This window comes from Monodelphis domestica, chromosome 3 (genome assembly GCF_027887165.1).
Source record: "Monodelphis domestica isolate mMonDom1 chromosome 3, mMonDom1.pri, whole genome shotgun sequence".
In the NCBI taxonomy this organism is placed as follows: Eukaryota; Metazoa; Chordata; class Mammalia; order Didelphimorphia; family Didelphidae; genus Monodelphis; species Monodelphis domestica.
Genome location: NC_077229.1, coordinates 435,318,338 through 435,331,368, shown reverse-complemented (window position 1 = coordinate 435,331,368; position 13,031 = coordinate 435,318,338). Strand labels below are relative to the sequence as shown.

At 38.0% G+C, this 13,031-nt stretch overlaps 1 protein-coding gene across 9 annotated transcripts in view; it reads left to right on the top strand.

Annotated features, from left to right (window-relative positions):
- ALPK2 (alpha kinase 2) overlaps positions 1–13,031 on the top strand; it is a 189,052-nt gene that overhangs the window by 112,800 nt on the left and 63,221 nt on the right. For all 9 annotated transcript variants that reach the window (XM_056824488.1, XM_056824487.1, XM_056824484.1 and 6 more), the window contains one exon: positions 3,277–3,424. In XM_056824488.1, the coding sequence (XP_056680466.1) occupies positions 3,277–3,424 (148 nt within the window). The remainder of the gene's footprint in view (positions 1–3,276; positions 3,425–13,031) is intronic.

Genomic DNA, 13,031 nt, shown 5'->3' with positions numbered 1-13,031 from the left:
GAATCATGTTCTTTCCTTCCCCTTACTCCTCCCTGCCCCCTCATAGCCAACATGCAATTCCACTGGGTTTTACATGTGTCATTGATCAAGACCTATTTCCATATTATTGATATTTGCACTAGGGTGATCATTTAGAGTCTACATCCCTAATTATATCCCCATCAATTCATGTGATCAATCATGTTTTCCTTCTGTGTTTCTACTCCCACAGTTCTTTCTCTGGATGTAGATAGGGTTCTTTCTCATGTCCCTCAGAATTGTCCTGGATCACTGCATTGCCACTAATGGAGAAGTTCATTACATTCGTTGTACCACAGTGTATCTGTCTCTGTGTACATTGTTCTCCTGGTTCTGCTCCTCTCAACTCTGCATCAATTCCTGGAGGTCGTTCCAGGTCACATGGAATTCCTCCAGTTCATTATTCAAGAAAGGTGCATTTTGAGCAGAGCTATTGTCAAAGCAATGGTTCCAAACCCAGATACACACAAGCACAAACATATGTATGCCTCACCTCATAAACACAATGTATTATGGGCATAGATCTAAAGCTAGAAGGAACTTAAAAGATCATCTTGTCTAGTTTTCCATTTTATAGATGAGTAAAATTGAAGTCCAAAGGGGTTGTAGAAAGAAGTGAAGCTAGGATTTGAATTCTGTTTCTTTGACTTCAAGTTTTAGCATCTTATGAAAAGATTAGAAACTGAGGAGATTCTTGTGTGCTTTGGCATTAAATGAGAGCAAGTCATTCACATTAGTTAAAATTGAGAACTTAGATTTCAAACCTCAAGTGCCACATTATTTTTGTACCATGTTCTATTCCTTGTGTTAGAGAGGAAAGTACTGTTTGTTCTTATATGCCACCATCAATCTTATCTACTCCTCTGTGAAGATAGAAGTCCTTCATCATAGGACAGTAGGAATGGGCATAAAGTACTGGGAGAACTCTAGATAAGGGTTACATTATTTGTATCAAAGATAGCACACAGTTCTATTTTCAGTGCTCTATACATCCCATGATACCAATGGAAAGCCCTCTAGATGTAGAGTCAAAAGATCTGGGTTTGAATCCAAGCTGACCTATGGTTATTATTGTTGATAGCCACAATGTATACATACACTAAAGACTGGATTTTGGTTTTTTGTTTTTAACGGCTCTTAATTAGATATTTTATGATTGAATATCTGTTACCCTAAAAAAATAGAACTACATATCCCAAGAGCCCATTGACTTCCTGTCATTATGTACTTCCTGTAGACAGAGGATAAAGGGCGTGGGCTTTGGAGGCTCCCTGGCTCTGATGTAGAATCAGCATTGATGGTGTTGAGTGGGGTTGACTTAAAAATGGCTAACCAGCCATGGGCACATGGTCCTCCTTGATTTCTAATGATCATTAATAAATCTCTTAAAATATAATATTATTATTGAGGTTTAATTTTAACTTTTACAATATGCAATTTTGAGCAAGTCACTTCAGTGCCTTAGGCTTCTGACTTTTCATCTGTAAAATGAGCTGGTTGGAGTTTAACTTTTAAGGTTCCTTTTAGCTGTCATGGGATCTTAGATTTTAGAGCTGCAAAGGACCTTAGAGACCAATGAATCCAGCCCTCTTATTTTACAGAGGAGGAAATTGATACCCAGAGAAATTAAGTAACTTGCCCAAGATCACACACGTTTTCAATATCTGATGAATGATCTATATACAGATCTTCCTGACTCCAAATCCAGCCTTTAGTTACTCTTCCCCCTACCTGTCTTCTATTGAACATATTACGACTGACTTGCCAAAGATGGGATCTTGGAAACATCTATGAAGACCTTGAAGTCAATACAAATCAATAGTATCATCCCCTCCTTTCCACAGAAAGATGAAGGATTGTGGGTGCAGAACATTATATATGCTATCAAATATATTTGTTGAATTGGTTGTTTTGGTTTAATTCTTTTACTTTGTTACAAGGGAAGATTTACAGTTGGTGTTGGGATAGGATAGAAAAATGCTTATACATATATGCATGGAAATGACGATGATATTAAAAAGACCAATAAAACTTTAAAAATAAACAAAAATAAAGTGAAGTCACCCACACACACACTTCTAAATAACAAAGTCATTAGCATTTGAGTAAACAGAAAATTTTCTTAGAATAAGGACTAAGAAAGTTTCCAACATGATCCCCCAAATTAATTAAGAGAAATAATTTTTTTTAAAGTGTTGAGTCTAAATTCCTATCTCTACATAGAATTTATTACCCAGTGTGGCCATCACCACTTCTCAAATAAAGAATAAACTTTTTTTTTTAATTCAAAATTAGCTGCCAGACCAACCATGGCTGGGCATGGCTTTTGATCTACTGAATTACTCACAGTAGTGAATATTATGGTAACAGATCAACAAAGCAATGTCAGCCAGTGACTAGGGCTCAGAATGATTTTTATCACCATCATTTTGGGGTTGTGGCTGTTGTCGTCATCATTACACCAGTGCTCCTAGTAAATAGAATTTGATTTTTATTGCATTGACACAAGGTCTGAAGAATCCTCCGGGAAGCTTGAAAATGCTGACTTTGAATGTTCCCATTATATCAGATAAAATTGCTTATTCTTAAGATTTGGGAGCACCTGCAGCAAAATTAAAACTCCCTTTGCTTCTGCATTTTTACAAATCGTGGCCCTTTAGACAGTGATCATTTTTAACCGGTTCTAAAAGATATCATGTGAGTCCTGACGCCTAGTGGCTGCCCAGGATAACTGTACCCTTCTCAGGCACCCCACTCTTGCTGCTGACAATGATGCCATATTCGAGGGATAGCCCAGTCTTCCCACAACTGATTTTTTCACAGCTTATATTTATTTTAGCAGATAACACTGTCCTGCTGATATGAAGGATGTAAACAATAGCCCTAGATTTCTATTGGGGTTTCTTTAACAAAGAAATATGAGGCTGAGTTTCCTTTTGCATCCTGGTGGTCTAGTCCTATGGTCTAGCCTATCCAATTCAGATCTACCCTATTCCATACCCATTTCCTTGATGTTGGCTTGAGAGAAAGGGTAAAGTGCAGTTTCACTAGCTGAAAAGCATGTAGATAGTGGCTCCATAATGTACAATTTCACTTAAAAAAAGGGGGGTGGGTGGGTGGACCATACTTTGTCTCACTCTGTGACATAGATCTGACTCCACATCTTTTGAGTACCAAAAAGAAGATGGAGCTCATTTTTAAGTATTATTTTTCTCTTTTTTCCCTACTGATGATGAATTGCTAATTTCTCATTGACAGCCCCAGTACTACTGAAGAATATCCAAGCTGAGATATTTCCTGATCATTCTGGAAATATAAAATTAAGCTGTCAATTTGCAGAAATCCATGAAGACTCAACCATCTCATGGACAAAAGATTCAAAGTTAATTGCAAAGGTTCAAAGAAGGTAAAGTGACTGGTTTGGGACTAATCAGTCTTAATCATTTCTCATATTCTCAATGGGAGCTTTTCCCTCATCTGTAAAATGGGAAGATTGGACTAGATGATCTCTAAGGTCTCTACCATGTCTCACATTACATAATTCTATGATCATCTTGTCAAATAGATTTGGAAGGAATGGTGGTAGTAGAAATAGTGAGAGAAAATGATGATATAAATTCCATTAGGGTGAGGATTCAGTATTTTTTCTAATCTTGTCGACCCTAAGGCAAAGGACTTCAGTGTACAGTAACCCATGATAGGGATAAGGACTAAAACTATGAGTTCATTGGCATAGGGAACTACAGGTGCAGGGAATTTGCCCTATTAATGGAAGTCAGCAACCTCTTTGCAACTTCAAGCCTTAGAGAATAGCTTAGAGCCCTGAGACAATGAACGACTTGCCCAGGGTCAGAGTTGGCAGTGGAACCCAGATTTTTATTACTTTAAGACCAGCTCTCTGTCTATTATGCCTATGTTTTACAGGGGATAGATCCCCCAGCCTAGAGTCAAGAAGACCAGAGGTAAAATCTGATCTCCAATACTTAGTAGCTGTGTGACTGTGGGACAGTCCCTTAAACCGTTTGCTTCAGTTTCCTCCTCTGTAAAATGTGCAGGAGAAAGAAATGCAAGTCATTTCCAATATTTTTGCCAAGAAAACCCAAATGGAGTCACAAAGAGTCGGACATGACTGAAAAGTACTAAACAACAACAAAAATTTACCTTTCTATAGTTCTTTTATAAAGCATCTTCCTCATAGCAACCCCGTGAATCAGGTATCATGTCTCATTACTTCCATTTTACAGATGAAAAAAATCATCTCAGAGAAGCCAAACACCTTGTCAAAGGGCACACAAATAGCATCAGTCTGGGAACTCAAACCCAAGTGCTCTGACTCTAAGATTAGTTCCCCTGCTTTTGGATCGAATGGTACAAGTTAACTGCATAAAGCATTAGAAAGAAACAAGGAAGGGTGAGCTAGGTGGCTCAGTGGCTTGGAAGACAAACCTATAGACTAGAAGTTTTAAATCTGGCCTCAGACACTTCCAACTTGTGTGACCTGAGGCAGGTCATTTAAGCCCCATTGACTAGCCCTTACCAGGCTTCTGCAGAAAAGAAAAGAAACAAAGAATATGGGTTAGCCTTGGAGAGTGGAAATAGCACTAATCCAGGAGATTAGAGCCTTAGAATCTGGTCCTTGCTTTGCAACTAAGAAGCTATGTGGTCTTGAGAAAGTCATAAAGATTTCAGATCTTCTTCTCCTCCTCCTCCTTCTTCTCCTCCTCCTCCTCCTCCTTCTTCTCCTCCTCCTCCTTCTTCTCCTCCTCCTCCTCCTCCTCCTCCTCCTCCTCCTCCTCCTCCTTCTCCTCCTCCTTCTCCTCCTTCTCCTCCTTCTCCTCCTTCTCCTCCTCCTCCTTCTTCTTTTCTTCTTCTTTCTTCTTCTTCTTCTTCTTCTTCTTCTTCTTCTTCTTCTTCTTCTTCTTCTTCTTCTTCTTCTTTCTTCTTCTTCTTCTTCTTCTTCTTCTTCTTCTTCTTCTTCTTCTTCTTCTTCTTCTTCTTCTTCTTCTTCTTCTTCTTCTTCTTCTTCTTCTTCTTCTTCTTCTTCTTCTTCTTCTTCTTCTTCTTCTTCTTCTTCTTCTTCTTCTTCTTCTTCTTCTTCTTCTTCTTCTTCATCTCATATACTTAATAATCACCATCAATAAAAACATTTTCCCTCCTCCTCCTCCTCCTTCTTCTTCTTCTACTTCTTTTCTTCTTCTTCTTTTCTTTTTCTTCTTCTTTTCTTCTTCTTCATCTCATATACTTAGTAATCACCATCAATAAAAACATTTCAATAAACAAATAATAAAAAATTTATTTGCAAATCCACAAACTCCACATTGTTTGCAATTTGTTAAAAATAAATAAATTATAGATGTTTGCTAATATAAATATTCTCTACTTTTAAGTTCCTTTTGGTTTTGTTTTACTTTGACACTTTTAAATCTTGATTTTGTGGCTGTTATTTTTTAAATGGTGGCTTAGTGGATTGAGAGCAGGGCCTGGAGACAGGAGGTCCTGGGTTCAAATTTGGCCTCAAACATTTCCCATCTATGTGACCCTGTCAAGTCACTTAACCCCCATTGCCTAGCCCTTATGACTCTTTTGCTTTGGAACCAATACACAGTATTGATTCTAAGATGGAAGGTAAAGATTTTTTTTATGTAATCATAGTATGTATTATTCATATTCTTTTTTCTTCTCTTTTCATCTCTTCACATATTTCCCTTACTTTATATTTCAAATATTTATCACTTCTAATAATATAATATAATTCATTACATTCAGATATCATACTCTATTCAGCCATTTCTCCTGATCATTGAATTTGTTATTTTATTTTGATTTTGTCATTACAAAAAAGCTTCCATTAATATTTTTATATATACACAGCTTTTTTACCCTCTCAATAATATCTTTAGGGCCTAATCCTGGTAATGGCATCCCTAGGTCAATGAGTATGAATAGCTTCACAGCTCTAGAGCAATTCACAGTTCTAGAAATGTAATATTAGGTCTATTTTCCTATGTTCCTTTCAGTATTTAATTTGATCAACTTAACCCAACTGGTTCTCAGTTAATGTATTTAATTAGATTGGTCCTTAAGCAGAAGATACCATTTGTAGCCAGTTCCACACTCTTCCCAAACCCAAATCTTTCTAGCTTGTTCATAACCAGTAGAACTTTTGTTCTAATGCCACAACCCCTAGGGAATGTAGGATTACCTCTATAGTATAATGAGTGTTTAAAAAAGACTTTTACAGAATATTTATGCTCTCTAAACCATTGTTGTCCCACAAGAAACTGTCTGGATTATGTGTATGTTCAGGCTTAAAGCTACTATTATCCTTATGCAGGTGTGTATGGGCTTTCCAGATACTTATATTTAACTTATCTAATGTTGTATTCATCTGCTTAACTTCTTTCTTATTTGTTTTTTGGTTAAATTTATCTAGTTATGAGTGGGAGAAATTAAAGTCCCCTGCTATTATTATTTTCTTATCTATTTCCATCTGAATCTCATTTAGTTTTTTTTCCCTTTAAACATCTAGAGGCTAAAACATTTGGTGCATATAGGTCCAATACTGCCAATATTGATAATGCTTCATTATCTATAGTAACTCCCAATATAATATAGCTAACTTGTTTATCCCTCCCAAATAAATCCATTTTAGCCCCAACTCTGTCAGAGATCATTATTATTACCCTTTCCTTCTCTGGTTCAACTGAAACATAATATATACTGCTTAAGTCCCTCACCTCACTCTATGTGGGTCTTTCATTTTTAGTGTATTTCTTGTAAACAGCACATTGTCAGATCATGTGTTTTTTCCTTTTTTGCTATCCATTTTCTTCCCATGGGTGAATCCATCCCATTTACATTTAATGTCATAATTACTACCTGTGTATTTCCATCTACTTAGTTCCTCTTCACTCTTTGTCTTCTTCCTCCTTTCTTTCCACCATATTCCTCCTCAGATGTCTAATTTTCTTTGATTAATATCTCTCTGTTTCATATTCCTTCCCCAAATCCTCCCTTATCCTCTACTTTTGACTTCCTTTTCCAAACTCACCTTTCTTTACAAAGGTTCCTCCCTTGTCCCTTACCTTACCTTTTAATTCTTATTCTATCCACCTTTCTGAAAATTCCTTTTTTATATCCCCAACTGTTCCCTCTTACTTCTTGATATGAGTTCAGTTCTAAAAATCCCTCCCTTATTTTGTCCTAAGAATCCTTCCCTTATCCCTTCACCTTATTCCCCCTATCTACTGATATATACCCCCTCAAAATATACCTTCCTTCCCTCTCTTTACTTTTTACCTTTTCCTCTTTTCTCTTAACAGAGATTCCCATAGGTCCCCAAGGGAACTCCCAGACCCTCCCTTATCCCATCCCCTTTCCTCCTGTTTCTCTGTAAGTTAAGAAGACTTTTACCTTTATAATTGTGTATGTTATCTTTATCTTTATCCCAGGTTTGATGAGAATAGGTTTCTAATACTACCAGCTCTCTTCCTCCACCTCCTCTACCCTCCTTCTTTTATTCCACCCTACTTCATCTTGGTCTATTCCACTACCATTTTGGCTCATTCTATTAAGTCATCTCAACCTTGAGTCTTCCATTGATATACATTCCCTCAGAATACTCAGGTAATGTTGCCATTCCCAGGGACCATAGATGACATTTTCCCATGCAGGAATCAAACACTTTGACCTTTTGGGTTGCTAATGATTAGTCTTTAATTATTTTTGTACATTTCTTATAGATCAAATTTTCTGCTGAGTTCTGGGTTCCTTCCAGAAATAGTTGAAACTACCTCAGTTCATTAAATATTCATTTTTTCACCATTTATAATTATATTCATTTTTGCTGAATGTGTTATTCTTGGTTATAAGCCTAGTTCTTTTTTTAAACCCTTACTTTCCATCTTGGAATCAATACTATGTATTGGTTCCAAGGCAGAAGAGTGGTAAAGGCTAGGCAATGGGAGTTAAGTGACTTGCCCAGGGTCACACATCTGGGAAGTGTCTGAGGCCAGATTTGAACCCAGGACCTCCCATTTCTAGGCCTGGCTCTCAATCCACTGAGCTACCCAGCTGCCCCCAAGTCTAGTTCTTTTGCTCTACAAAATGTTGTGTTCTATGTCCTTTATTCTTTTAATACTGTGACTGCTAACTCTAGTATTATTCTGACTGTAGTTCTATAGTATTTAAATTGTTTTTCTTTTCCTTGTTACTTATAGTATTTTCTCCTTAACCTTGGAGCCATAGAACTTAGCAATGATGTTCCTATGCATTTTTGTCTTTGGGTGTCTTTGAGGTGATGACCAGTGGATTCTTTTAATTTGTATTTTACCTTTTAATTCTAGGATTTCTGGGCACTTTTCCTTGGTGTTTTCTTGGAGTATGATATCTAAATTCTTTTTTATCATAACTTTGTGGGAGTCCAACTATTCTTATATTGTCTCTCCTTGATCTATTTTCTAGGTTAGTTGTATTGGTGTTAAAATATTTCCTATTCTGTTCTATTATTTCATTCTTTTGATTTTGCTTTATTATTTCTTCTTGTCTTAGGAAATTATTAGATTCCCCTTGTCCAATTCTAGTTCCTACTATATTATTTTCTTCTATGAATTTCTGGAGTGCCCTTTTCATTTGGGTGATCTTTCTTTCATAATTTTATTGATTTTCTTGTATTACCTTTATTTCCCCCATTTTTTCCTCAACCCCTCTCCTTTGATTTTTGAGGGCTTTTTAAAGTTCTTACAAAATCTATTTTTGAGTCTATGGCAATCTACTGTATTTCTTTGCTACTTTTGAATTAAGTATTTTTACTTCACTGTCCCTTGAGTTTGAGCTAAGATCTTCTCTGTCTGCATGATAGCTATCAATAGTTGGATTTTTTTCTTCTTTGCTTGCCTCATTCTAAAAATCTTATCCATTTTAATATTTTAGTAGCCAGGCTAATAGACTTAATTATGGGCTCTTTGCTGGAGTCCCTGGGTTCCTGGTGTGTCAGGGTATGTTACTTCAAGTTTTAGGAATTTTTGTGTATATGTGTTTTTGCCTGGGTCTTATTTAGTTATTCTAGTTTTTATAGTCCAGGGTCAGATGTATTCTAAGTCCCTTGCTCAAACCCCAGTCCGTGATTGACTTCATGTGCTCTCCAAAGCCCACAGGCAGTTCTGTCACTACTCCTGAAAGCAGACAGTCCATCTCCCCCTGTGGGAGCATCTAGGGACTCTAATATCCTCAAAGCTAGGGGACCCAGTCCCTCAGCAACCACCCAAATTGGTGTGTACACTCCTTCCTCACTCCTGGTCTCTTAAGACCATAGCCTGGGATAGAGCACATGTATAATCTGTTCCTCAGATCTCTAAAATCCCTTGTTGTTATCAGCAAAGTTTGAGTTCCTAACCCTTCTGTGCTATCTACTTTTTCATTCCCCAGATGTGGGTATGGGGGGGAGGGGAACAAGCTTCTTCAGAGCTGAGACCACAGCAGACATAACTGTTCCCAGGGTCCTTCAGCAGATTCCAGTGACATCCCCAGGAGAGGAAAACTTCTAGGCTTAGCAAAAAAAGGAGAGGTTGTCAGTCCTGCCCCCAGGGGTTATTTTGTTGATTTCATTGTTTGCTCTGTTCCTGCCCCCAGGGCCTGAGAATGGTGGGATTGAGGCCAGGGAAGTGAGAAACCTTCCATCCTAGTTGTCCCTGTATATTGAGCTCTACTCACAACTCCTGTCCATTATTTCACTCAAAACTCCTGTCTGTTTTTGCTGCTTTTAGCATTTATTTTGTGGTGTTATTTTTTAATGTTTATGGGGCTATCAGGAGGGCAAGGGAGTTCTATGCTCTATTCTACCATCTTCCCACAGTGCATCGTTCCAGAACTACTCTTGCATCTGAGATTTTTTTCTTACAAGTCATTATGGGCTTCTTTCTTACAACTATCTCCAGTGAACTGTCAAGTACTCTATAAGGTTGAACCAAGGTCAAAATTCAGAAGATGAGCCAAAGGACATAAACAAGTCAAGCATCTTCGGCATGAAGCTGTAAGAAGCACTTGTAGTCCTCAGACCAAATAGCAGTAATTGAGAAGTGCTGACTAACCGTTTCTAGGAATGGAAGAACTAGTTTGTTTTTCTGTTTCTAGGAGATTGGTGAGATGGGGAGTAGGAGTGGTAACGCAATTTGTTTCATTAGTAAACATAGCAAGTGTGTAGTGTAGAGTCTTGGAAGACTATGCGGCTTGCTCTTGCTCTTCTCCTTGATAGAAAGTATTTGTCTCACTTTTGGCCCGTAGGTATTCCTTGGACTTCTTGGTTGTTGGAATAGTAGCTGTTCGTTTGTTTTTTTTTTTTTTGCAAGTGAATATTAAATGCCATCTAATCTCCCTGAATCTCCTTGCCAGAAAAGCATTTCCTTCATTTCTATGCAAAATTGACTTTTTTAATTAAAGGGAATAAAAATTATAAACTCTATAAAATAGTGAAGCCTGGTTTTGGCTTAAGGACAAGTTTAGGGAAAATCAAGAAGACCTTTTGAAATGTTACTTTTCCTGAGTCTTCCTGTTTGCTCTCTATGGAATATTTATTTAAACACTAGGAGGAGCTCTTGTGAAGCCAAGCAGTCAGGCTTCTTGGGTTACATTCCTGTTTCCCTACAAGACTTTTGAATGATCATCGGCTCCAGATCACCGAAATTCTGATAATAACCACAATTAGAAGACTGCTGGCTGTCATTTAAAAAATTAATCGGTCAACCAGTATTCATTAAGTTCCTTCTTTGCACCAGGCAGTGGGCTAAGAGATGAGGATGTACGTGCTGGCAAAAGAAAACAATCTCTGCTCTTGGGAGCCTCACAGTCTAATGGGGGAGACAGCATGCAAACAACTATGTGCAAACAAGACATATGCAGAGACATTTAGGGTGGTTCCAGAAGGAAGTCACCCAAGATTAAGGAGGAAGGGGTAAAGCTTCTTGCTGGAGGTGAATCTAGATTGAGGGAAGATAGGAAAACCAGGGGCTGATTCCATGAGGGAGGAACAACTAGGAGGACAATGTCACCGCATTAGGGAGTACATGGAGGGGAGTAAGGACACTGTTAGAGTAGGAAGGGGCCTGGCCAAAGAGGACATTAATAGCTAAGCAGAGGAATTTCTTTTTGGTTTTCAAAGTAATAAGGAACCACTGGAGGTTCCTGAATAAGGGAGTGACGTGGGCAGACAGACCTGTACTTTAAGAAGATTGATTTGATAGCTAAGTGGTAGATGGATTAGAGGGAGGACAGATTTGGGTCCTGAAATAGTGGCTATATGAGTTGGAAAAAAAGGATAATATGTGCAAGAAATATTGTGCCAAGGTGGGAACAAGATGAGGCAATACTTTGAATATGTGGGATGAATGAGAATGAAGAATCCAGACTGGCATGGTGGTTGAGGTCCTGCGTACCTAGGAGGAGAGAGTACCCTTAATAATAATAGGGAAGGGGTGAGCCAGGTGGCTCAGTAAATAGAGAGCCAGGCCTAGAGATGGGAGGTCCTGAGTTCAAATGTGACCTCAATCACTTCCCAGCTATGTGACCCTGGTTAAATCATTTAACTCTCATTGCCTAGCCCTTACCTCTCTTCTGTCTTGTAACCAATAATAGTATTGATTCTAAGACTGAAGATAAGGATTTTAAAAAGTAATAGGAAACTTTGAACATTTTGTTTTAGATATATTGAATTCTAGATATATAGAGGGCATTCTCTTTGAGATATCCAAGAGACAACTGGAGATGCAAGATCTGGAAATATGGATTTAGAAATCATCTATATAGTTGGACCTATGGAAGCTGAGGGGATCACCAAATGAGATAATTTAGAATGAGGAGGGTCCATGACAGGTCTTTGGGGGTACACCTGTATTAAAGTATGTGATATTGATGAAGAACCAGCAAAAGGAAAAGGAGTGGTCAAATAAAAAGACAGGACCGGGAGAGAGCAGTGTCACAAAAACCTAGAGAGGAAGAAAGTATCGAGAATCATAGTTCTAAAGTTGGAAGGGGCCGTAGGTCCAATCTCTTCCTTTTATAGATAAGGAAAAGTGAACCCTTAAAAGTCAAATGACATGTCCAAGGATACTTTAGTGCTAAGTGGCAAAGAGGAAATTTTAATGCAAGAAGCTTACATTCTGCTAGGAAAATAGAAAATTAACAAAAGAATACAGAATGATTGGTGAAAGTAGGGGTACTAAAGAATGTGAGACAATCAATGGGTAGGGCTACTCAAAGAGTATTATAATTTTTTTGTTGTAGCCCCTACTAAAATTCTCCTTTGATGTCTACTCTCGAGGTGGAAGACATCCTGGGTTCTTAACAGCTTCATCAATGGAGTATCAGCTCTGGCGGGTCCTAGCTACTAAGCTTCTAAGGATACAAGCATAGGCCCAAAGAGGGACTTACTGAATATCATATGAGGATCAACCAACCTAAATTCCATAAGGCTCATCACTAAGTTGACTTAGGTGATGACCTTTATGGCCTTTGCAATTCACAAAGATCTATCTGCACCAGCATGGAAGGCTTTCTCTCTGCATTCTTAGAAGGAGTATCTATAAAAATGAAAACACAGATCCTTAAAGTAGTGAATTTAGCTACAGGATTATCTAGTTTGTATGTGCTCATGGCCCTTGGGTCAGCTTTGGTTTTTTCCTCTCTCATCACCAAATCCAATCAATTTACAAGTCATGTCAATTCTATCACTGCAATGGCATCAGGTATCCATCACCTACTTTTCCTTCTAAATGGTACCACTCCACTTTAGCCAGGAATGGAACAGTGACCTTCTGTCTTCCTACCCAATTTCATATATTTTATTTTATTTTTTAGTCTTCCACCCTTTACTTCATTTATTTATTTATTTGTTGTTTTTTTTTTGGTTACAATAATCACTTTATTTCCCTCCCTCCCCTCACCCCACCCTTCCCGCAGCCAATGCACAACTTCATTGGGTATTACTTGTGTCCCTGATCAGAACCTATTTCCATGTTGTT